The 26,374-nt window shown below is 44.7% G+C and overlaps 1 protein-coding gene across 4 annotated transcripts in view; it reads right to left on the bottom strand.

Moving 5' to 3' along the window:
• kirrel3l (kirre like nephrin family adhesion molecule 3, like) overlaps positions 1–12,560 on the bottom strand; it is a 31,710-nt gene extending 19,150 nt beyond the window's left edge. For 3 of the 4 annotated variants that reach the window (XM_062398619.1, XM_062398621.1, XM_062398620.1), the window contains exon 1: positions 11,980–12,560. In XM_062398619.1, coding sequence (XP_062254603.1) covers positions 11,980–12,019 — 40 coding nt within the window. In that variant the 5' untranslated portion in view covers positions 12,020–12,560. The remainder of the gene's footprint in view (positions 1–11,979) is intronic. The other variant, XM_062398622.1, reaches the window with a different exon arrangement.
• Between the last annotated feature and the right edge of the window lie 13,814 nt (positions 12,561–26,374).

The following is a 26,374-nucleotide window of genomic DNA, read 5'->3' as shown; positions in this document are numbered from 1 at the left end:
GCAGGGGAGGATGAGGAACAGGGCGGATGGGAGGAGATGGAAGTCTCAGCCCTCGACTTGAGCTTCCTGAGTCAGCCGGCGCGGTCGTGTGTGAGAGCACTGCCCTTAAAATGCTGCATTTGCGAGTTCCATCATGTTGGAGTCAGGTACTCGAGGTTATGAAGTAGCGAAGCCCGGCATAAGATTTGCCAACAGCAGCGGTGACGTTTTTGCATCGAGCTGTGACGAGCCACTCGAGATCAACACCTCTGAAAAAGGGCTGAGGGTGACGTGAAGTTCCCTTCCCCAACCAGTCGTCTCTCCTCCCCCTGTCTTTAACTAGGACACCCCATCAATCTTTGATAATGTGCAGCGTGGGTCTCTCCTGTGTGACCAGGCTGATGAGACATCACAGCAGGGATTGATGTATGAAATAAGGCTCAGAGAGTAACTGTGATATACCGGGCCATTTCAAGTCAAGTTTGACCTTTTTTCCCCACATATTAATCGTCGCTGTTAAAAATATATATGTGAAACACCACCCGTTGGACCAGCTCAGCACATCTTATTCTTTAACATGTGCTTCTTCTATACCTTCAGCTTAGTAGAGGTGTGGGGGGGGGGGGGGGGTTCCCGTGCCTTCCAAACGCCCCAAGAGCTACTACACATCCGGATATGGGACACAAAATATTGTTTCATAAGCCGATGGGTTTATTGTTTCTATTAAAATGCAGCATTACTCTATAAAGCTGCATATCCCCCACCTCCCCCTGACACCCGGAAACACATCCTCAAAGCCAGAACATGAGAGAAGGATCTTTCATCCCTGCATATCTTTCCTGGCGTTTACTGCTGGCCTTATTAACGGAGTAGTGAGTGACGGGGGCCGAGTGTGCTGGGAGAGTCTCGGGGGGCTTTGATGGAGGCAAACGATGGAGCTGCAGCAAGCAGAGGGCGAGATAATTTTTAATGTTTATCGTCTCAAAGTGCTTTGTAAAGTTCTTTGTCTATGTACCGTCTTCCCCTGAAACTCCTTTTACTTCTCTGTGCGTTGTCGTCTATTGTTTTTTCTCGAACGGCCACTGGCTGGACTGGTGCTGCATTCTGTCCTCAACATACCATGGCATTGCAGATTTCCTCAGAGTCGCCTGGGTGTGAATGGTCTTTGTCACGCGGGGTGGGTCAGCTCATTGACTATGAAACCCCCGAACATATGGTGACTGTGTGTTGGGATGTATCACGGCATAGAATACCATGGGTTGGGCTCTTGACCCTTGCGTGGCCTTTAACAATTTACCGGCTGCACCAAAGTCTGTGAAGGGCTTGATGAACTTAAACACTTCATTATGCACTCTGTCTTTGGGGTGTGTGCTTTCTTCAGGGTCTTTAGAATGTGTGGTCTGCAGCCGGGGCAGATGTGTACTATGTGACTGTTTTACCAAACACGCACATAACACGCGCCTTCTCTGCAGTGCCACTGACACACACAAATGGACACACACTTTGTCTGCAACACGTCGCTCGCACTGTAGACGTAAAGCAATGCTAGACGGTAACAGTGCATGTATCTTTGACGGCCAGGCTTCTACAGAGAAATTTCCTTTTGTCCTGGTGCGATAAGCCAGTTAATTAAGTGTCTAACAGGACCGTCTAGAGCATCCGCTGCGGTGACATTGGCTCCAAAACAGAACCACTTTACACAGGGAGCTGAGTTCAGCTTCTATCCCCACTTCTGGTCGAAATACAAAGAGCATTTTTTAGCAACTTTTGAAACGCGTCTCTTGAGGCCCTTTCTCTCTTTCAAGCATTTTATCACTCCATCTGCAAAAGAAGACTTTCTTTGCAGGTCACATCTACTGAGAGGCCTCAGGTTCGGGGCTCTGATAAACAAGTGGAGCGTTACAGGCTCTTAAGCCCATCTGGTGAGATGATCGATCATTAGACAGAGTGTGAAGATAACTCCCTCAGCTTGCCTGCTGGCTACCGCTGATCCCATATCACCCTCGCAGGATATGGTATGAATCACAGGAAGTTGAGATCAATCTATATAGATTGTGCCGCTTGATTACAAATGAAAAAAAAAATCCCATTTGGCTTAGCCACTCGTGCCATGCCTCGGAGTCTGGCTCTGTTCGTGTGAATGTGTGGGTGTGTGCAACGTGCGCCTCTACGTGTGTTAAATAATAGCCTTTTAACTTTCTCCTTTTACCGATTTCTGATGTTGTTGATCCCTCTCCACAATCTCTCCTACCTGTACTCGTTTACTCTGCTCAGTCCATCCTGCTCTTAAATCTCCCTTCTTGAGGGAGTCTTCTTTTAAATCTTAATTAAAACAGACTCCAAAACCCCCCACCCTCCCAGGGGCTGGCTGAAAGCAGCTTAGAACAATCAAGAGGACGGATTAGTAGTGAGAAGAAAAGAAGAAAAGAGGAGATGCAAGAGAGAGACAGAGAGAGAGAGAGAGAGAAGGGGAGGGGGCTGGACAACAACAACGAGTGAGGAACGGCAAAGAAAAATATTGAGAGGAGCGAGAGGACTGACCCCTTTCCTTCATCCCCCTGATCCTTTCTCCTTCCCCCTTCGCTCCGTCTCCCGCTCTCTCTCGGGGCTCAGGAGTCTTGGCCTGACCTATTGACATTCAGCTTCTCGGCAGATTAAGCAGCGAATGGAGCCTCTGCAAAGGGTAAACACACTGGAGGAACAATGACCAACAGGCGGCAACCTTATTGGATTCTAATTAACTGCCAGGAGAGATGGCTAGGGGCATGTTAAGTGCTGTGGGACACAAGCTAGAGCACCAGATCTCAAGTACCACAACTCACATCACCAACACCCCCCCCCTTCTTATAGATAGTCTCTGTCCTCCTCCTTTATCCCTTCCTGTAGCTCTCTATCCTTTACCATTCTCCTTTCTTTCAATCTATTTTGCCGGCTGCTTCACATATGGCCCAAGAGAATGGCAAACAGAGGCTTTCTAAAAGCGCTCCTTGGAGAGCTATTTGCCATCCTTCTTTCCTGGGCTACCTCTCCCCTTCTCTCCTCCTCTTTTTCAACAAGATGGAACGAGGCTCATGCCCTAGAGGTAGCTGTTTGAGCGATAAGGTTAAAATAAGCTGAAAAATGGGGAGAGATTATTTGATATTGAACAGATTGAATTATCTGGTGTGAGGGATGAGGGAAAGCAAAATCATTTCTCTGCATCGCCCTCAGGAGGAGCCCCACCTGAGGGAGTGAGGGCGCTAAATGGGAAGGAGCAAAGAGCTGAACCTGCAGTGGTCACAAATCTGAAAACACAACCTGTTCTTTCTATGTGTTTTTGAACTCCTGTCCAATTAACCACCATGCCAGTTTGATTGTGAGACCAGCCAGGTTTCTCGGTATATGTATTTGTTAGTGGTGGAGTGAGTCCTCCATAGTTGGATTTGTCCACTCATTAGCCCAGCTCACAATGGTGCTGTGGTTTCCAGGGTCCCCTGTATGGAACCACGAGCTCTTATTAGAGTGTTTTCATTAACGTGTTAGTGTGAAAGAGCGCCATGGCCATCATGGGCTGAGGCTGACACAGAGGGGGGGGGGGGGGGGGGGAAGCAATGCCCCACTGGAGACAGGTCATCGTCGCCTCTGTAGGCATGTGAAGCAATTCATTAATTGGTGAGAAAACACACACACGCACACAAAGCCAAGTGCGTGCAAACACACAGACACACACTTTCACACCTCAGTGTGAATACACATACTAATGTTAACGGTATTCCATCAACCTGTTGCTTGTTAACACATTACCTGGGATCAAAGCGGCAAAGGCCGGAAGGTGAGAGGACTAGAGGAGCCATTATTTGTTGAGGAAAATTGCAGCCCAGTGTTATGTTTGTCCTCTGGAAAACCTGCCAGAATAGAGGTTTCATTCGTTTCACAAAAAAGGGAAAGATCTGTTGCCTCGTCACCATCATGTGAGAGTCTTTGAAATCCCCAGAGCACTTTTTTTTCTATATTAAAGCTGGGTGGAGACTGGGAATGAATCGGCGCTTCAGTTCTGAGCCGAGCCTGGAGGTAAGAAAGGGATCCACATGACCACTGTGCATTTCCACACCATTACAGCAGCAGTCATGGCTGTAAAAGGTTGAATTGGGCCATTGATTTCTCTCATGCACCCTCTTTTCCACCCCCAAAAAAACTGGTCTGTGCCAGTTCTTAGATACAACTAGTTATTTCTTAACAAAGAAATCACATGCTCAATGACAGCTGACATAAAACCAAAAGTTTAAACACGCACACACAAAGAATTACAAACACAACTAATACAATATGACCCAGCTTGAGTTACCGGGGAGTTAAACAAAGGACTGAGCTTAAATTGGCTTTTAAAGAACTCCACAGCACAATCAAAGAGTTGACTTGAGGTACTATGGTGTGTCAGTGGACTGTTTATAGAAAGAAGGGGAGTTAGGCCAGGGTCTATAGTGCACTGAATGGATAATCTAAAGTGTGACGGCTCAAGAGTTTCCCTCTTCAATAGGGCCTCCAATCAGGCCTGACAGCCCCTCAATCTGTGGTCAGCTGTTTTAACTGGCCTGTGATTGAGTGGCTTCATTAAGAGCCTATTTATCTTTCCCTGTATCACAGTCCTGAAAGAGCGGTGACATGCTGAACACACCCACGCACTGGCTACACGGGAAACAGAGCAGACGCAAATCTGCATTTGCTCACTCAGTTTCAGTTTCCAGATAATTTGAAATATTTTTTTCTATTTTTTTCAAAACTGTGCTGGTTTCAATAAACTTCTCTTTTACCGGACCACCTCTATCATTTTAATGGCTTTCATGTATCTTTTGAACATGAAAGTTCTCACTAGAAAAGTTCTCATGGCTGTAGACCAAGTAGCCTGTGATTCCTTGGAGGGGTCGGCATGTTGAAGGGTAATACCGCCCACACAGAAAAGCAGGCCAGGTCCCCCCCATGACCTTACCCAGAGACCCTCCCAAACAAGCCACAACAAACAGCTTTCTGTACCCACTCTCTGCCTTTGATCTGAAGAAGCAGAGATGCAATCTGTCTCCTGTCTCCTCTCTTCTCTTTTGCCCTTTTCTCCTTTTCTTTACTGCATCTCCTTATATCTCTCTTTCTCCTCCTGCTGAGCAGGTGTATTAAATGAGGGGACTATTCCAGCAACATTGGGCCGCACCTCAAAGTGCAGTCTGTGAAGAGGGCTTTTCTCTCCCTCCCTCTTATCTTTTATCCCTTCCATCGCCCCATCTCCTCTACTCTCCCTTTTCCTTTCCCTTTATCCTTCTCCATCCCCTTTACTCCTTTTAACGGGTTCTCTTGCACTCTTGAATGTTAAAATGCAGCGGCCCATGCCTCTCGTCAATTTGAATTCATCTACACCTCCCTGTCTATCTCCCTCTGTGCATCTCCCTCTCAGCCTATTGTCTATTTAGCTATACATCTAATTATGCTGTCTCACTTATGTAATTAGTGCAAAAATAAATGGCTTCGGTAGCTTTGTCTCTGCCCGTCACCCCTCCCGTTGCAGGCTCTGAGAAAACAAATTATGGAGAACAATAGGTACAAATGGCTTCTGCACCAAACCACATGATGGATGCAGCCTGGGTTCCCTGCATCTCATCCCTTCCTCTTCCCTTCCTCACTTACTCTCTTTATTCTCCCTCCCTTCTCCATTATCTCCAGCTCTATATGTCTCTGTTTGGGAACAGGGGAGGACTTGCACACTCTCTCGCCCAACTACCCTATCATTGTATGGCTGTATCATCTGTCTTCCCTTCTTGGCACTGACACTATATTCACACTGACATCATATTAGGCAGGGTCCTTTTTCCATCCCTTTCCTTCTCTTTCTCTGCCCCACTCTCTCTTTCCTTTCCCCGGCTGTTGTCTCCACTGGCACACTCTCCTCTCCTCTCCTTTATCCCCCAGAGCATTCTGCACACCACGACTGCAAAGCCAACGCCTGGGACTTTCTAAAGCAAACAGCCAGCATCCTGTGCCGTAGTCCCATCTGTGGACAGTCTGAGCAGGGAACAATCAGTCCCTCTCCTCCTCTGCTTCGTTCACTTTCCAGCCCCCTGGGATCTGCACAGCTCTAGGAAGCCTCAGTCAGATGGGTGCAATGTGCTGGAACAATGGTTGGGTGCCTCCTCCAGCAGGGGTGTTGGGTTCCCCACAGCCAGCTAGGGAAACACTTAGCCAAGTGTTGTTGCCCTCCTGGCTGCAGCTTCACAGGAATGTGGCAGAAGTAGAGAAGGCTCCCACTATATACCTTACTTATACCTCACCCTCATAACACCCCCTATCCACAACTACACTGACACATGCACACACACACAACCGATTTCTGCATGTCCACGTGGACACCTGAGATCTAATGTTTAGCCCGGGGTGTCGAAATATCAGCTTTCTATTAATCCCCCTCAGACTTGCAGGCAGTTGCACCTTTGTTGTTTTTTTCACCTCTGCCATCCTGTAAGAAAAACAGCGGGTTTGGTTTACACCAATACAAGCGTATCCCTTACCTGAAATTCTAGGCTCCTGGCAGTAAATCCCTTTGACCCCTCTGCCTTCTTTTTCTTTCTTTCTCTACCCCTCCCTCCCCCCTGGTCTCCTGCTGGGCACATTGCAGTTCCTGGTGACAGTGGAGAGAACACACCTTGCCCTCCGGTCGGTTCAACCACCGCCCACACACCTCATCATGCTTTATGTCGCCTCAGGCTAAATGACATGACATGACAATAACATGTTTTGCCATGGACAGAACCACATTTAAAAGCTTGATCGATAGTTTGACTGACGTTCCTCGCAGTTGAAAACAAATTGGCTGACTTCTCTCAAAGACCTCCCAGGATGAGTTACTGAGTTCTGTCTGAAATCTGGCCCCAATCGCCCCCCCCCCAGAAAAAATAAACTGGAAATAAAAGACACGAGTATGCCTTCTCCAACCCTTCACCCAGCCTCCTACAACAACACAGAGCCGTCTTCCACTGTGCAGAGGAAGAAGAAGCAACTAAGCTACAGGCAGTGCTCTATTTTGGTTAATGGTTGAGTCACTAACACAATATTAGCACTGGCGTTTCTGGCAGTTTGAACTGAGGGGAAGAAGAGATGAAAAGAACAATAAGGAGGAGGGGGCTGGACTTCAAGGAATGAATACTTGGGGTATGTAGTCCCAAAAGCATATGCACTGTTTCCATAACTAACACAGTGAACAGCAGGCAGGCAATCTCTTGTTTCCTTTCGATGTGTTTTTACCCCTAGTTGGATAAGGAGATGACATGTCCTGAGAACTGAAGCATCATTAATTAGACAGTTGGACTTTGACGAATCGCTCCAGAAAGGGCACACAGCCCTGAAGATGCCAAACACTCATCTCAGCTCATCATCCTCTGCCCCAGTGTGTGCCCTTGACCTCTGCGAGTGTGTGCATATGTGTTAAGGGTGTTGCTTCCGTGAGCTCCTTGTGAGTCAGTTTTCTGGATGATGTGCACATGCCACAAGCCCTCGCACACTATGCTGAATACTTTGGATCTTCTGTTGAGTGAGTGACAGTCAAATTTCATACAAGGAGAACAGAAAGATATGTAAAGTAAATCAGCGTGTATTGTTAATACATTTTGACTGATGGTATTCCTAACTGAACTTTTCTTTTTCCTAAGCCCCGGCTGCCAGAATCCCTCTCCAACAGAGCTATCTCCAATACAAGGTTAAGGAACACGGCTGGTGAAGATAACACAGGAACAGATATTGCTGCAACGCAGAAGATAAATTTCAATTTGCTGCTGGTTTCTGTGTCTCCGCAGGAGATATGAAATTCCTGTCTTGCAGGGCAGGAATTGATTAGAAAATAAAAATGAATGTGCAGTCTAGTATGTCTGCAATTTTGCTGTTGTATGTTGGATTCGGGGCTTGGGGTCTTTTGAAATGGTGATACATCTCTCTCGAAGGAAGTGACACTTGAATATTTGGGGGAGATAAATGCAATCCAGAAAGTCTTTCTGAAAATAGCTTCCACTGTATAAACGTGACTGTTTCCCTCAGGGGCTGTTTTAATGACATGCACAGAATTAATCCCGGTTTCTCCCCCTCTCTCTTTTCTTTCCATTACAGCGTTTGTACAGGGGAATACAAGAGTAAACAAGTTTGTGCTCTCCCCACCAGTCTGCACACTTCTAATACAGCCTGAAGTGCTCAAGCTGGGGAAGAAGACTCCAGGCAATGGCAGGAAGCTGACATGGCCCCTCCATTGTCCTGTTCCCTGTCAATTCCTCCCTGTATCCTTCGACTGGCCCCGAGGAAGACAAGGTGAGGATGTGCGGAGACAGACACAAGGAGAAAGCGAAGACAAAAAGAGGATAGGCGGGGAGAGGTAAAAATAATACTGGAAGGGGCCAAGTGTCATCCGTGGTTTGCTACCTGCATGACTATACTTGGGCTTCCTGTTTTGAGCCATAGCGGCGTAGACATCCAGTTAGGTTGCTAACAGCTGATAGCGAAGCCTCAGGACACACTGCCAAGTTCTTTATCTGTGTTTACCCGTGTGGCGAAGCTGATTAGAGACATTATGAAACATTATGAAGCTCCATTGTTTCCTTTCTCCTTCCAGTTTCTCCTTTTCTGCACATAGCGAGTGAGTGAGTGGGAAGGGGGAGAGGAAGGATATTTGTTTATGAAGAAGGGCAGAAAGACAATGGCAAGAGTGCATGACACGTCTTCAGGATGAGAGGAAGCAGCAGGCCATTGTTTAAGATCTCGAACATTCGTTACCGCCTGTTTGCGTGTGTGGTTGTGAGTCTGCATGAACAAATGATTTGTGAAGGTGAAAATCGAGAAGCTTTCCAGAAGTAATGCTGTTTGTTCAAAATGCTTTGGAGAACTACCGCACAAATCTTGAATATAGATTAACATATAGCTGTAGCTAGAACAAGAAAAATGGATCTTTACATTTTATTTGTGGCCACAAGTAAATCTAAATTCATGTTCAGTACAACACGCTGCCAGCAAAAACCATTACACAGAGACAAGAAATCAAAGTAGGCCAAAATTCATCTATAACTTTGCCATGACTATGTCTCCTAAATAATGCAAGACACTTGTGTTCAAGACTCTGCTGTGTTCGAATTCTGCTGCGTCTGCACTACTTTGCACCTCGTATCTAACTCATCGGCTGGCTGGGGCTCATGCTTCCAAACTTCCTAGCACTTACCCTCTCCTATTGTCCGTCTGTTGGTATCACAGAAGCATATGCTGGGAATGAGGCTGAGTAAAAAGGTAGAGGGAGTGATAGAGAGCATGTTTGTGCGCTGGTGTGACAGAGAGAGACAAGAGTAACAAGATGGAGAAAAGGTTAACGATGCTCAGCGGTCTTTCTCAGTGTTTTCCCGCTGCTTGTCAGCTTAATCATCAAGACGCTGGTGACACATCCGAGTCTTATCCCTGTAACACGACCCCCCCTCCCTCCAACCCCCACACCCCTTCCCGGTTTGAAACTCGGTCTCCCTCTGCCTGCCCCTACTGCCTACACAAGAATTCAAAGGGCGACAGAACTGCAGTTCATAGAATATGCACAGTTCCCCAAAACAAACAACTTGGGCCATGTTGCCACCGCATCCACAAACAGATCTGGGTTACACGAGGAACAGACAAATCTGTGGTAATGGTGAAGGGAAGGATGATGGGAAGGGGAGACGGGGGCACAGTCAGGCCTTATAACTTCCTCGGCTAGATTTCAGTTCTCTGTGTGTGCTTCGCTCTCATGTGTTTGTGTTCCATAGTCGCATATTCTGTAACCGGGCAAGAGAGTTGTGAGAGGAGGCGAGGTGGAACATTTCCATGGCGGTTCACTATAGTGAGACATGAGGGGCGACGTGACTTAAGATGAAGGAAGAGAAAACTTGTAATCTCAGCTCGCAGCCTTTGAACTTTGCCCGATGAGACGCCGGCGACCCAAAGCAAAAGGTTCCAAAGAAGAGCTCACTGAAGATTACTCAGAATACTGATGCAGTATGGAATCCAATTCCTCCGGGAGCCAGGGGACTTTCTGAGAAACGAAATGATCAGTGTTGTACAAGACTGCATACATATAAACTGATGCACTATGCTATAGATTTCCAAGGGAAGCCGTGTGCCGTTGCCAAATTTTTGATCCTGTAAAAGACATTCATGAGGGCAACCAATTATGAGCATTGGTGACTGTCGGACTGGCACAATAAATGAGGTCTAGGGTCTCTTAGGTTCTAATTAGGGCAGCTGCTACCATTTGTATTATATGTAAGTGTGTGTGTGTGTGTGTGTGTGTGTGTGTGTGTGTGTGTGTGTGTGTGTGTGTGTGTGTGTGTTTGGGGGAAAAATATGCCACTGTCTGGCTACCGCCTTTTCCCATCCAGCTGTTGCTAGTCTGTCAGGGAGCGGAGTTCTACTGGTGTCAAATCCCTCCCCCCCCAGCATTGACTAATGGCAAAACCATGCGGAACCGAGCCTGAAGGTAAAGACGTACTCACAACAAATGGCTATTGAGCACGCCCTGCCATTTGTGATCTTTAAAGTTATGTGGAACTGCATGTGATTCCATCTGGAAGCTTCACACGGTGTGACTGGTGAAGGAAAATAAATGTTTTTTAAAGAAGCCTGAAAAAATTTCACTGTTCTCTCTTTCGTCGCAGGCTGAGAAGATGTGTCAGTCTGTTGGGTGTTGAGGGTTAACGCCTCGCACTGGTTTATCAACAACTCTGGGGGAAAAAGCTGAGAAGTTAACAGTTGCTCAGTGTTAATTGCTGAGGATTTTTTGGGGGGATTCAAGACATTTGCAGCACTAAATTATAAGACTTAATTGTACCAGCTGCTCAGAGCGTCTGTGTTTTCAATGTGAATTTATTTATACGGAGGAAAATATAGATCTTATTTTCTGTGTCTCAGTTGAAAAAACTTCTCAAAACTGCTTATATATATTATTTGTGTCCTTTTCGTCATGCGTTTGATTTCTATAGATACTCAGTAATTTGAGTACAAATGTGTGGAACGTTTATTTATTTTTTGGCAACAGGATTCATTTACAAACGGAGTAACTTAGTGTTTCTCATAAAACGCAGAAGGGGTGAGGGGGCAAATGGGGGCAGACAGGTGCGTTGTGTCTCCAGGAACAACAAATGCTTTCTCCCTCGGTCTTCCCCCACTCTCGCTCAATCTATCTGCCTCGCTCACTCACAAACGCAGCCTGTCCCCGCGAAGCCGTGCACCCCGCGCACCTAGTTCTATCCATTTTACGCACCGTTCACAGAGCCCACGATTGAGCCGGAGTACAACTCAAAGAGCGCAGCTTCAGATCCGGACCACGTCAGCCCATTTTCACATAATTTCATCAGTCTTAAACCGCTCGCTTTAGATTTACTGTTTGATAGAGATCAACGCGGGGACCGCTGAACTTCGGAGGGGTAGAGATTTCGAGATCTCCGCGCGGCGCTGCCACATTTCTCCACGCTGTTGTTGTGTCTCCCCACTGCTGCTGAAATAGTCGAGAATTTCATCCTCATGTCAAACACAATAAAATGTTATTGTGAATGGACACATGGTTGGATACGCACACGCGCCGCACTCCGGAGCAACGACTCCCGTGTGTTTAACAATTGAATAAGTTATCTTTTCCGTTCGTGCGCCGTGTGCATCCGTAGCTTGGTGCCCAGCCACTACAACAGAGACCGTCTCTGTCACACGTTCGAACCCGCACCAGAAACGACCCCAGCTGCCCCGCATCGTTCAGCGGCGCTGCGGGTCAACTCTGAGTCGCTGGAGCCTCCTGATGTAATCACTCTTTTAAAAACTAATCACACATTTAGCGGCAATTAACAGCAGTGGAGTGTGGCACTGCAGCAGATTAGATGCCCCCGTGCACCAGCGCACTGGATGGCTTGACGCAGCGCGCCAGCACGGAGCGCGGTCCATCCTCTCCATCCACACAGCCCCGCGTGAGAGATGCAAACAAAAAGTGCTTCTTACCTGTAGCCATAAGGCAAAAGATGAGGTATAACGCAGGCATTTTAGTTGCTCTGGCCGCTGATTGTTTGTTTTTTGGTTGCGTGGAAGGATCCGCTCGCTCCGTCTACACACGCTACTGGGCTGGCGGTGGTCCACAGCGGCACTGGAGTATCACCGGAAGGACAAGCGCACTGGGATTCGTCTGCAATAAAATCCAGTCCAGGGAAATGATTCTGGATGGTCCGAGCAGTGCGTAAAGTCTCAGTCAACAGAGCATCTCCATAGTTGGTAACTTTCCTCCGCTGTATCTTCCCTTCACCTGTCACTGGGCTCTCCAGCAGTCCATCAGCCGCCTCAGTCAGATGCTTGGTCCGCGGTCACTTTTGAACCAGCTCGATCATGCTGCGCTCGGAAGCGACCTCAGGTCTCCAGCACGGCGCGGTGATAAACCCCGGGTGAAGTTGCCTCTCCGCTGGACTCCCTGTCTCTCTATCTCTCTCCTTCTCTCCCTCACACTCTCTCTTCCCCTGTCGGTCTCCTCCGTTTACTTCTCGCTGCCTCTTTCCAGTAGGAAATGCGCACTGACAGTCATCTGGTGGGGGGAGTAGCCTATACCCCGAATCTGGCAGGAGCTGAGTTGGAGGAGCCCCTCTGCCTCAGACGCTTGCCAGGGGGGGGCCCAGCGGCCCCCGCCCCCAGGGACCCGCTATTGGCTGGGCGGGCGTTGTGGGGAGGGTATTTAAAACACTTATTCCAGTGAAATGACAGTCATTGCATTTTAAGATAGAGAAACCCACGTGGAGACTTGAATAAAAATCAAATTGAAAATATTTAATGATGGAGAGAAAAATGTAGACTGTTGTAGTAATAACCTAATCACCTTTAATAGGCCTGTTACAGAATATAGAGCCCCCTTCCACTGGTCAAAAAGCACAGCAACACCTAACATCTGGCTTTTGTTTGCAATGGAAAATTGATTCAATCAGCATCCTCTACCAGGTCAGGTGACTGCAGTAGACACATGTTTTAATTGGCTCTGGCTCTGATCGGCAGTGATGGAAACATGATGGCCAGGGAGGAGAGCCCCTCAGTTGTTGATGGTTTCTGATGTCAAACATGGTGCTCAAGAAAAAATTAAAAAAAGCAAACTGTGAGTTGAGTGTGTATTAAAAGCCTGCGTATAGGCTACCCGCTTAGTTTGGTGTAAAAGAGCTTGAACACTCACCAGCGCAATATACATCTTAATTTGAAGAATTGTTAACAAGTACGTCTTAATGTGTGTCAATATTTTACTCTGGCCACTAGGAGTCTCTGAATCGAAACAATAACAAAATACCTGGTTTGATAACTTTGTGCAGCAGCATAAGATCATAGGAGCTGTTGTCATCACCGCTAGTGCTGATGAAAACCTCCTGATACGACTCAGGTGCAAATCATGTTCACAGTGAGGTCATGCATTCAATTTTACTCACACAACCGACAGCAATGAATAAAAGTGATGCATTACAGATATAAGCAGTGGAAGTTAAAAACAGCTGACTGGCTAACTGGCCGGCGATGTGTTGTTTGGACTGGGAGTTGTAGCAGAGCCACAGGTAAAGCAGATACCTTGACTATACCTTGAATAAAAAAATAAATAAAAATACTAACAACTTTTGGGAACTAACACTTTAGTAGCACTTAAATGGCACTTACTTATAGCACTTTGTATTTTTGCTTTATTTTTTAAGAAATTGTACTTATTGTACGGGGTTGAATGCACTTATTGTAAGTGTAAAAGCGTCAGCTAAATGAAATGTAATGTAATGTAATGTAAAGATATGACTCCATGGTAACCAAAATTAAATATCCTGATACCTTGAATAAAATGGGGGATTTTGTGGAACATTGTTAAAAACATTTTGGATTATGTATGTAGACAAATCAACAAAATATACACAACGAAATACCAAACAAAAATATGAAGTATATGCCCCCTCATTTTTAGATATCTTCATGAAAAATTGTGACATTTTATATCTGTATTCGCCTTTTGATGGCTTCCTGAATTAAAGAGACCCTGACTCAAAACTGCATCATTCGCTAAACCTATATAGAGGTTTGAAAAACATTATGAGGTCTTCCCAGAACTGCTTAAGTCGAAACTTTTCCTTCTCCTGAGTGAAGTCACAGAACCGTCTCATTTGCCAATCGTGGATCAATTTCTCATTAGAAGAAATGTAACAATTGAAAATTGGTATCTGATTCGATCCCTGCCCTCCATTACCCAACAGATTTGGAAATTAATTAAGGCGAATTACGTATAAATAGTTGCATTCGTGCACGATCTGCTGCAGACGTTTTGGCAAATGGTGAAATGATCACTTTGCTCTAAAGGAACAAATTAACAGTGATGGTATCAAACAAGTAAAACTGTCAACTCTACTGGATTTGTCGACGAAACCGTCTTTTCGTGACCGATTTACCAAAACAACTAATCTTATTAAGCCTACGTCTCATTATTTATTTCAGCTCTTGAACTGAACTAGCTTCAGAGTTTACGCATTCTCTGGAATTATTATCTTCTTTGAAGTTCACTCAAAACACCCTTTTTTTCCAGGTGCAGTTTGTTCTAAAATGAGCATATTGTTCATTGTCATACAGTGGGCGCTAAAAAGAACAGAAAAGAACAGAGTCATTATCATACTTCAACAAAAGCTAAAGCCGTCATAAAGAGATAAAAACAGTGTGGTCTATCACTTGCCCGTGGCTGTTTATAGGCTTGTTCTTTGATCTCATTCATTAGTTATTCAAGGATCTATTGATTAACTAAAATGCCGGGCCTTGCAGTCATCTGGTTAATCAGTCTTTTCTATTGTATATTGTACCAAGCAATGACTTAATTTAATGTTAAAACCCCCCCTCTCCGCACACACACACACGCGAACACACACACACACATGCCCTGTTAACGCAACCCGATGTTAAGCGTTCCATAAGACTGAAAAATTCATCAAAGTGTGTAGATTTGGACACTGAGGTCTTCAGTGAGTGTGGATTCGAGCAAACATCATCCGAGATAATAAGAGTCTTTCTTTTTGACATTTTGAGCTGCAATTAATTAAAAGCTGAACCACATAATGATTAGGGCTCCCCCCCCCCCCCCCCCCCCCCCCCCCCCCCCCCCCCACACTCCTAACAGTAGTTCTCAAACCCCAGGGCTGGCCTTTCTGTTTATTGCCTCCCTGTAATGCAAACATAAGGGTCCCCTGCCAGTAAACACATGTTGATAGAAGAAACAGCTTGCACAGCTGGGAAGCCAACCCAGGTTAGTGTGAGTGAGCACATGGGTAAATGAGCATATCTGAATAAGTGAGTGTGTGTCTATGTTTGTGTGTGAAAAAAAGTTGTTGTCAGGGTGTGATTTAGGTTGTGTGTGTGTAGGCACTTCGATGTGAGAGACCGAGGATAATCAAAAGGAACAGTGCTTTTTGTTTATGTGTGTGTGTCGGCTATGGTGTGCACGTGTGAAACCATCAATGAGTGACTGAAGGCAAGGGGTGTGGGTTGGCAGTAAAACAGCAGGGGGCCTCTACTACTTGTTGCTGTGATAATAAAATCAACATCCATTGTGCAGAGTCTGTCACCAGGCACGACGCAGTGATTGAAATGTATGATCTCCTATGGCTTCCACAGATGGACGGAGAGAAGAGGGCAAAACAGACGATGGCTGCGTCACCACCAGCATCAGTTTGAGCCAATAGTCTTCATTATGCTGGCCTCCATGGCATCAAATGGAGGGCGCCCATACTCCCCAAGCTTTTGAGCATGTGAATAATTTATAGATAAAAAAAGGGGGTTTTCAGCAGTGGGTTTATTAATAATAAATATGGTTTGATATTTACTAAACTGTTCAGAGGGAGAAAGGGGTGACAGTTAAGACGTCGTTTGCATGGTAATTGTAAAGAGGTAATAAATAAGGCATGAAGGGGAGATATATGGAAATGCGAATCGCAGGGAAATGAGAATAATTTAACAAAATATTATCCCAGTCCCTATTTGACCTGGGGTCAATTAAAAAAAGAGATGTCATTCCTGGTGAGCAGCATGCTGAGCCATAAAACTACAATCACTAGGTTTCTCTTTTGTCTTGTTCAAAAGCAGATCTGCGACTTAACAGAAGGAAAATGTCTTCACACGGATACACACCATGGTTTTTAGCTTGAGTGAAAATTAGACTGAACAAAATCAACATCGTTATCTACCACAAGTAAAGAAGACATTTCTCGCTCTAAAGTAAACACGGCATAGCAGGAGCTAGAATGTGAAGAATGTGAGTTTGGTTTGGTTTCAAAACCTTCTGTTGCTGTTGGAAAACTCATCCAATATAAAAACCTATCGAATATACATTATAAAACGTGTTATATAAGCATATAGAATGAAATCGTGCTTTTATGTTAAAGCCAACTAATAATTCCCCCCTAATTGGATCTGTATCATAATTAATAAGCTTGGTCTTGAGATTAGAAATATAGCCTGCCAGGGTGATGAATATTAACATCCCTGCTCTGTATACTGTAGTGTATGTCCATGTTGTGTTTGGGTTCCTCAAGGGGTCTAAGGTTTATGCTGCTATCCATACGAGAAACATTACACCAGCTTTTACTGTAATTGTGATATTGAATGTTGAGCTGATCTTTGTCAACTATAACTCTGAATGCTGCTACAAGCTCGTAACTCATAGGACATATACCTTTGCTGGGCTGTATCCATCTGCCCAGCCTGCAAGCAATTCAAAACCTGTCTCCTCTCTCCCATTCCAATAATATGACGTCAGTCCACTGCACTGGTTTAAAATGTGCAATTAAGCATTTTCTTTATGTGTGATTGACGAGCAGGAGGAGGGCCATTAAAAACTCAACGCGGACCACGGGCTCACTCTGCAGTCTATAGGACTATTTCCTGGCTCATATCAAATCCATGTCCTCTGCCCTAATATCAGAATATGACTCTGGCCACCCATGGATTCTGTTTTTGTCTGTAATGAAAGTCCCTCTGGGGATCTGGTTGAGGGATTCTTTTCCTCGGGGGTCAAGGAGAGGTTGAGGCTACTGGATCAAGCTGTGCTTAGAGATGGGTGTGGATTACAGGAATGTTTCTGTTTAACTCAGTTTCTACAGATATATAGGAAAGATCTGAAGTCTGACATTACAGTAGTCATGACATCATTAGAAAATGAAGGTAAAGCCACACACTATGTGGCTCTGATGCATTTTTTATGAAGATTCAGGCCAAAAATGTAATTTTAGCTCTGATAAAGACAGTTTTGTTATTTTTTAAAAAAAATAGAAAGTGCAGCTTCCCCTGGTTCTTTTTGCAAGCCAGCATCTCTCAATCCAGTGTGGATATTCCCCCTCTTCTTCAATAATGTGATTACAGCATCCCCAAAATGTAAGATCAGATTGACTGGGTGCTTGGCGAGCCTAGTTGTGTCTTTGCTGATAAGTACAGCAGTAAGCTGTCTAAAATATTCATGCACTGATGCAGAGTTGTTGTCCCTTGATGGACCTCACCATGTGCAACATCTGTTCCTGATGTCATGCACGTTTCTGTGTGCCAGAAATGCTCTGATGGTGTCCGTGGCATCTCTGCTGCACTAAGCTATGTCCAGACTACACACTGCTCCACTCAGCTACGATAAATATGGAGACAACGATAGCGATCCAGTTGCCTGGACAGAACTATTGAACAGTTCTGCCAATCCATACTCATAGATTTAGCCACCGCGCTCTCATACTGACATCAGCAATTCTGCCACTCGCTGATGAATGTGTCAGTTGGCTCTATCAACAGTTCATCATTATTCTGTGAATATTCTACTATGAGTCACAACATAAGGGAATAGTGGAGCAGTACTGTAACACAAAATATTTAGTGAGCAGCCAACACATTAAACGGCCCACGTGCTAATGCATTCTGCTCAATAACAATTTGATGAATATAATTATGTTTCAACATTGTAATTTCAACCAGGCAGCAGTTAGAGGCTCATCACACTTTTAATGCAAGTTAAAGGGATGTAGACACTTTGTTTTGACACATCCACAGTTCCTAGAGGTCACTGGCAACTGTGGAGTTGGATGACATGAAAGAGAGTGTTAACACTAAGTGACTCCAAATAAAAGAATGCATTTAAGAAAATAAAAATAAAGAGAGTCCGAGAGAGGGCTGGAGACAGAGTACCTGGGATGCAAACAGTTTCCTTTGCAGAGAAGCGTTCTCTATTGCTACTTTTACTTTTATGAGGGACATGAGAGGACAATCTGGTTTGAATATTGTTACGCCCAAAACACACCCATGATTAGTGGAGAGATGGAGTAAAATCCTTCTGAACAATGGAGTGGTATCAGCTTTTTACGCATTTAAATTAGCAGAAGAAGAATTTGGACACACCCTGGGATCACTCGCACTGTGAGCTTTAGCCCATGAGCTCAGGGTTGTTGAAATGGAGCCCAGAGAACTGGCAGTAATCTAGGTGAATCCTATCCTGGGTGCAGTGTCCATGCTAGGACAGAACTACAGTCACAGCTTCCTTCATCACTGGGCTTGCCTCGCTGTCTGCTGACAATCACATGAATAGGCCACGACTGGCTGCTTGTTTTGTGCCATGATCCCTTGCTGCTCATGCTGCTGAAAAAAATAAATAACCCAGCTCTACACTGCTATAAATAATGGATGACTCGTCCTCTGTCACTTTTCATAGCTTGTCAAGCCACGGCCTGGCCATTATTAGGGTCTATCCTCTTCCCCTTTCTGCTTCTGACTCCAGTTTTGTTATTGTTCTGGTCGACTTGCCTGCACACCTACTCGGCGGGTCGGCTGTCAGTCTTTCTATGGGTTGGAGCAGTTGATGGTTGCCACAGAGAAGAAAGAGAGCTCTGGGGGCCTGAAACAAGATGGGTGATATAGCAGGTATCTGCTAGATAAGCAAAAGCATGAAATCTTGCTTGACCTGGAACAGGTAGCTCTAGACATTCACCGAAGATGTCATCAGTCTCCTGAATATCATATCCTAAGATGCTGCCAGGGCTGTGGTTAGGGACTGAACTCGTCATCTTGAGACAGACATTCTTTCGCCCATGGATCCATGGCTTTAAAGTTGAAAACAGGTCTGAACCCCTGGCACAAAAGCGGAGATTGCTTATTTGAACAGACACACAATATTCCCCAATCCACCCATCCAGCCGAAGAAATCATGGATTATTTACATATGCAGCTGGGTTTGAGAAAAATGAATGAGGAACATCTGGCTGGAGGGGATATGAGAAAGATGTAGACGTTTGGCCTCTGCAACACAAACACAAGGGCGTGTCGAGGAATCAGAGGAGGATGTTGTTTTAGGGGGAGACACTAAGAAAGAAAATCTATTTCCACCCAGTTATTGGTTTCAATTCTTTGTTTGTTCAAAATGTGCTTTGGCGCCACCAGGCCAGGCCTGAGGCAAGTGTTGTCCACCAGCAGCTCTCGGCTCTCGCAGACTGAGCCACTCTCTCCATCTGCAGAGTAATAGCATCAAATCAAGGCCTGCAGCAAACAAACCCTGACAGATCCCCTCATTTGGGATTCACTTTGGGACAGCTGTGGTGCCATCCAAAAGGAGGGATGGAGAGGGGAAAGCCAGCAGTCAGTAATGTATGCAGAGTGTCTGCACGTCCTGGATGACAGCAACACGAGCGCTTGTCACAGGAGACATCAGTTCTACTTAGTCACAGCGCTGCGGGGCAATCCATATGACTGCAGTGCTGTGCGAACTCTATTAATAGTTATCTACCTTTCAGGAGTCATTATGCTGAGTAGGGGATGACAGAGGAATATAATGGAAAAAGTCCCAAATGAGGAAAAGAAACAGGGTCTGTGGGCATCTTTTGTGCCACTTGGTCTATTGCAACTTCAGAATCGTCCTCCAGCTTCCTCTCTCACCCTGTTCCTTAGCCTGTGTGGCCGGGCGGTCTGGTGCCAGACCCACAGTTTATGTGAGAGGCATAATAAGGATTAGTTATGGGGCAGGAAGGGTGGAGGGAGGAGAGAGGGAATGGAGGAACAGATCAGCAGAGGTGGGTACAGAGGAGGGACTGAGCACCAGTGATAGATGGTATAGGGAAACGAGAAGGTGGATGGGAAAGGTAGGCAGGATGTTAGTGACTTGCTTGAAAATCAAGGTCTTGAGTTGGCCATGGTTAATTTTTCATCATACTCTTAAATTAAAAATGTGAACGGTCATCACTTATTTGTCAAATTGTCTAAGCTTAAAGGTGGATGTCACATTGGGTTTGCAAAAGGTCAGGGGAGCCAAGAGGCGGGGAGGAAAAGTGTGGATCAAAGACTGCTGATCCCAACAAATACCCTGCAAAACTATCTTGTTTAAGGGGCATTTACTCCAAATGGAGTTCCTAGTCTGTAACACTGAGTGGAGATGACATGATTTAAAATGCAACATCTGGAATGGCTTTAGCATACTTATACAACATACCTTCACGGCCCTACATGAATATAGCAAAGATATAAACAAAATATACCACAGCATACTTATATCCCCTACTTAAGTCAAAAAAGCCGGTAAGTTAATACCCACATGCTCTAAATCAATACCACATTCCTTTCAGTGTAAGCATAAATATGGATCTTAGTTTTCCTATGATTATCATAACCACTCACATTTGCAGTAATCGTCTCATGGTGCTTCCCCATAAGCATGAATATTTAGAGATACTAATATCAAGTGAATCCATTAGATTCCTGCAGATTATTTGAATGTCTTGTTACTGTTCACCATTCGTTCACTCTCCTTCTTCCTGCTGTTTTTGGTTCTCTTTGGAAAGGAAAATAAGTGTTTTTCCAGAAAAACATGCAAATACACAGCTACTATAATCAACTTCCCCTGGCGGTGCTTAGCGTGCCTCATTTCCAAGATTAGAATGAAGGAGAAGGGAAAATGATAGACTGGTGTTACCTCTTCAAAATTGCAAATGTGTAGATCTATGGATGAGTGCTTAGCCCACAGCTGCCAGCTAAAGGAGAGAGGGAGACACAAAGGTCCCTTGTGTTCGGGGCTAAAGACTGGCCAAGAAAGGGAGCGAACGATCTACAAGTGTACCTCAGCTGTCGCAAGGGTCAATAGATCCTTTCCATCCCACTTAATGAGCCGACAACCCTCACTGTTCTGCCATTGACCGGTCAGCACTGGTAAATCAATGTGATGCCGAACAATACTAAGTAAAAAAAAATTGGATTCCAGCTTCATCTCTTTGCTGAACTAGCGTTCAGTCAACAATGTGACATCAGATACAAGCAAAGATTTTGTTGTTTCCAGTTTGAATAGGAAACATGCAGGGAGGGGAAAGTCAGATCCTGTGCGATTGAAAACATGGCCCTTATTTTGTTTTTTACACATCTGGAGACTGGGTTGCTTTCGCCTCGTTCCCTCATCTCTTCTCAATAGGCTCAGGATAAGCATCTGTTACCAGGGACATCTCTGGAGATAGGGCAGCCTAACAGATTGTGTTTGAGGGTGAGGAAAAGGTTGTTTTGACTCAAAAAGAAGTGTGATTTACCACATAGGCTTCCTGTTAATCTCCTGACCTCGCCGACTGGAAGAGATAACAAATTATGATTTTCACCGGAGATGCGTTGGAGGGTTGTAGTCAGGATTGTAAAACTGTAAAACACCAAATTGCTTTTGTCTGCCAACAGTGGCAGAGGATTTTGCAGCACTGAAATCACCCAACTGGCATTTCATGTATCTCTGATCATTTTATGGCGTAAAACTGAATTAGTTATGTAAATCTTCTCATATTGATGTAGGTTATTTTAATTAGGAAACAAGACTACCTCATCCTCATCTGCACATCCACGTCTTGGGAGAGAGGTGAACATTTTGAGCTAATTTAAATAAATGCACAGTTAGTCTGCGTATTGTTTGGGTTACTCTGCTCTGTTTTCAGATCTATTAATAGCTGGCCACTCGCTCTCGTCAGTTGCTTTCCTTCCAGGATTTCCTGAATGCATATATTTCTGTCGCAACTGAATCCCAAGTTCCTGTGTTGTGTACTTTCCCTGGCAGTTCCTCTATTAGGTCTTCATAACAAGCTTTGAGGAAAAAGGATCTGAGAGAAAGTTCATCTTGCCCCTGCCCCACCAAAGCAGCGTGGCTCAAATTGCACAGCGACACACCCCAATTACCTCTGTGACTTTATTTTATTTTACACAGGAGGTTGTAAGTTGACTCTGACAAATGAATTGCCAACTAAACAAAGATTACATGAGTCGTCAATCAGTGTTCAAACCTTTATACTTGGTACAAAATAAAAAAGGTAGGAGGAATTGGGACCTTATGTAAATATTAGTGTTATTATTTCATGGCTTGGCAAAGACTTTCATCCCAAGTGACTCACAAATTCTGGAACCCATTTGCGAAGCTTTGCTTTGCACCAGAGAATTGCAGGTAAAGTACACTGCTCAAGGGTACAACTGTTCCACATAATACGTGTTGTATTAAAGCAGGTCGTGCTCAAATTAAGTGGAGCCATGAATTGAAAGGAAACAGGCCTCCTTTTGAGAGGAAAATAGATTAGTTCTGCTGATAGATGATCACTTGAAAGCTGGTGTGAATAAGTACATTTTGACCAGTTGCAGTAAAACTGATTTATATCAGTTAGGATGCTGTCCTGGGGGCCACTGCACGGGTGAGGGATATGGCAATTTAACCATGAATACATCAAAGCCTCCTAAAGTGGTTTAATGCCTCAGATATGCTTTTTCATTGTTTACATTGAAGAACCCAATTTAGTGCGCAGACATGAATTTTCGAAACAGCTCTTTGAAAATTACATTCTTAATACAGTCAGCATGAAGTTAAGTCAAGTTAGCAACATCAATTATTGCATATCATATATTGTTTTGCTATACACTTTTCTCTAAGCAAGTCTCGAGCAGCTCTGACCTTTTAATAAGACTATATTAACAGAGATCCCTTTGGTCCTATTCATTATTGTTGTTACACTGGCTCAAGTACCTTGGTGGAAACTAGAAATTGTCGTTCTCCTCAACCAAAACCTGCTCATTATTGTACATGTGAACAACTTGTCTGATTCATTAAGTGTTTCCCGCACTATGTGCTCAAGAGACGCAGAGAAAGCGAAAGAATGAAGGAACTGTAGGAGAGAGGGAGGATGATGGTGGGCTGTGGTTTAGCCCAAGCGTGCTTGAAGTGAAATATGATTGATTAGTGCATTCTTAGGTTGACATGCCCTCACTGCAGCTGAAACCTGTTAACTCAATGTGCCCAGACTGGGCTGAATGAAGAGCCAAACCTGTTGTGACTTCCCCATGGCAAATATTATGGTTGGCTGGCCAGGCCTCAGCTCAAGTAGGGTAGGAGAGATATACACAATCAGTCAACAATGGGATTAAGGGTGTGTGTGTGTGTGACACTGCATGTCCATGTTTGGCAGCGTATGCATATGTGTGCATGTGTTTGTATACATATGAATGCATGCGTGAAATAATGGGCTATATTTTCTCTTGGCTGACACGAAACATAATATAACATGTCAGAAGCCGAGTGTTCCCTAACATGCCATCCCTTTTAAGCAAACATGGCACTGTGTAAATCTGACCAGAGACAGACACAAGTGATGTGAACCATGGGAATGTAATAGTACATGGGGAGATATCACGTCCACAGTTAATGTCACCAGTTTGAGTCATCTTTGTTGGATCACTTTAACAAATAGGCTCTTTTCTCCTCTCTTCATTAATCCTAGATGGGTTAATGTGGATTTAACACAACTCTGGCAAAGGTCAGATTAAATCAATTCTCTGTAAGGCCAGAGCTTGGTCCAAGTCGCGCTGGGGGAAATACAATCAGGAGCATCGTGATGACCGGGGTGTGAGACTATCTGTCAGCAGCCATTAGCGGTCACATCACAGCCACAATGAAATCAGAGTCTTGCTGAGAGCTGTCATTACAGGGCTGTTTGAGAGGCTGCGGGGCCAGGCTCCAGATCTCTCTCGATTCCACAGTCCTCTATGGGGACCAATACATCCACCGCTGCTTATTCTGTTCATTCTGTTAGGCCAAATTCACACCTGTTTCTGAGACTAATTACCAGAGAATAAGGTGAGGAGAGGAGGTGTTTTGAATTCATGAGAGTATCAGAGAGGTTATTTAAGCCACGGCTCCACTGCTTTTATGTCCTGTTCTTAGCGAGGCACCCTCATCATTTCTTACACAAATCAAATTAAATAATACACCTTTCCTATAAAGTTGCTTGTTAAACCGTTGCTTTTTTATACTCAAGTAGAACGCTTCTGGTATCCTAGCTCTCTCTACCTTTGTACAATCAGGAACAGACCTGACATTCTAATTCATATTTATACATGCTTGCAAAATTCACCAGGAGAGTTTATTTGTCACTGATTCTGATTCAATAAAATATTTTGCAATACCATATGGGTATCCTTATGTACAATCATTTTCTCTTTTTACACCATAAAATAAAGTGGCAATGCAGCTTCTCATAGGTAAACCGGCTAAAAAATATGACCTCAAGTTGCCCAAAGACAAGTTTGCCTTTCGGTTCCAGCTGAGGGTAAATCATACAGCGCTTATATATATATATATATATATATATATATAGGATTTCTTCTACCATTCACCCATCCCACAAAAAGTGGTCCAGATGAAACCACCAACCTCTGTTCAGCAGATAAACTGCTCTACCTCCTGAGCCGCCTGAGTGAGCAGGAAATTAGGTCTGTCATCTCTCCTCCTCTTTTTGATTCTTTCAATGTCTGAGGCTCCATGTGAAACACTGTAAACGTGTGTTTTTAAAACTTATCTGGGGGCTGCATTCACTCTTAAACCACAAGCAGATAGCTAGCATTGATAGCACTGCTAGCATAGCCAATGCCTGGCTTCAATTTAGTGTAGTGACAAAGCCTCTGCCTGCTGTTAAGACACTGTTGTGCTACCTGGAAAGCCCATTGAGCTGTACCCAGCATGCACTTTGGTGGTGTGACTTTCTAAAGTACGATTAATACTGTTATAATTTTTTCGTCTGTAAATAGTGTTATGTGTGCCATGGTATTTTTGTGCCAGTTAAAGAGACTCACCTGTGAGTAATTAATTATTGTGCTTTAACCTTAGTCATTAGAAAGCCTACAAGGATAGCATGATTAATAGTCGTCCTTTCTCACTGAAAAAGATATAGCCAAAGAATAAAATCATATATCTTGCTGCCTTTGCAACATGGTTGTTTCAGCTAAGCTATGGTATGGTGGTTGCCCATATGAAAAATTCATATCACATGGGAAATTTATAGCGGTATACAAGATGCACTGTTGTACCGCTCAGCAATACTGCTGAGCCATTTGGATGTAGGATCGAAATTGATTGCACCTTTTTCACACTTAAAGACAAAGGGCAGATGTTAGTGTTTTTTTGTCCAGTCTGGAAGCGGTTGTTGTAATATTGACCATGGCGGAGGAAACAGTAGCTCACAGGGAGTCCAGTGTGGCTGTCACAGGTCCACTCTTGACAGGCTCACACTTTAGCAGTCCCTATGATGTGAGCGACTGTCCTCTCCCTCCTGTCTGCCCCTTATCTACTTCCCTCAGCCCCTGCCACGCACACACACACTGCTTTTCATCACCCATCACACAATCGTGTTCTACAACTGTCTCCCTCGGCCACCTCTGTTCCCTGCCCACTCAGGGAAGATGACGTGTTTGATGGCCAAAATCACTGCAATGTCTACCTCCCCTGTCTCTTCAGCAGCGAGCACACCACAGCCCCAGGGTGGGGTGGGGTGAGGCGGAGGGGGGTTGAGTGAGTGACATGTTTGTACTGCTCAGCGCCTTCAGAACAGATTTAATATAGCTGATATGTTGTTTTGTTTGTTGCTTTGTGTGTCGCTCTTAATTAGCTCCATGGACAAACAGAATGTCCCCCCTCAAAGCCAGTACAGCTAATCAGGAATGCTGAAGAGCCGGAGAAGAAGAACAGAATGACGCTAACCTCAAAATGTCAGCTGGTGTTGCATTTCTTATTGTTTATTCTCACAATTTCACACACTGGTGTGCATGATCATGCTTAAGGCTCTTTCCATATTTGAACTCCGCTTTCTATTCATAGCTATTTGTTAAAGAATTTTTTGGGTTTGGAAAGAAATTAAAAAGGCTAAGAAAGCCTCGTGGCTTTTTTGTTGAAAGGTTGGAAGCTCATTATTGGGAAACAGACTAAACCTTGGCCGCCCACGCCATTCATCTGGGGAGCCATGAGGCTCATTATCCTTTTGGAGAGTCCACAGGTCAGAGCACCACAACCTGCCCCCTGCAATCGCCACAGCAACAAGACCCACATAACCCAGAGGTGACA

This window comes from Platichthys flesus, chromosome 11, assembly GCF_949316205.1.
Source record: "Platichthys flesus chromosome 11, fPlaFle2.1, whole genome shotgun sequence".
NCBI classification, from domain to species: domain Eukaryota; kingdom Metazoa; phylum Chordata; class Actinopteri; order Pleuronectiformes; family Pleuronectidae; genus Platichthys; species Platichthys flesus.
The sequence above is the reverse complement of the archived record's forward strand: the minus strand, read 5'-3'. Positions and strand labels throughout refer to the sequence as shown.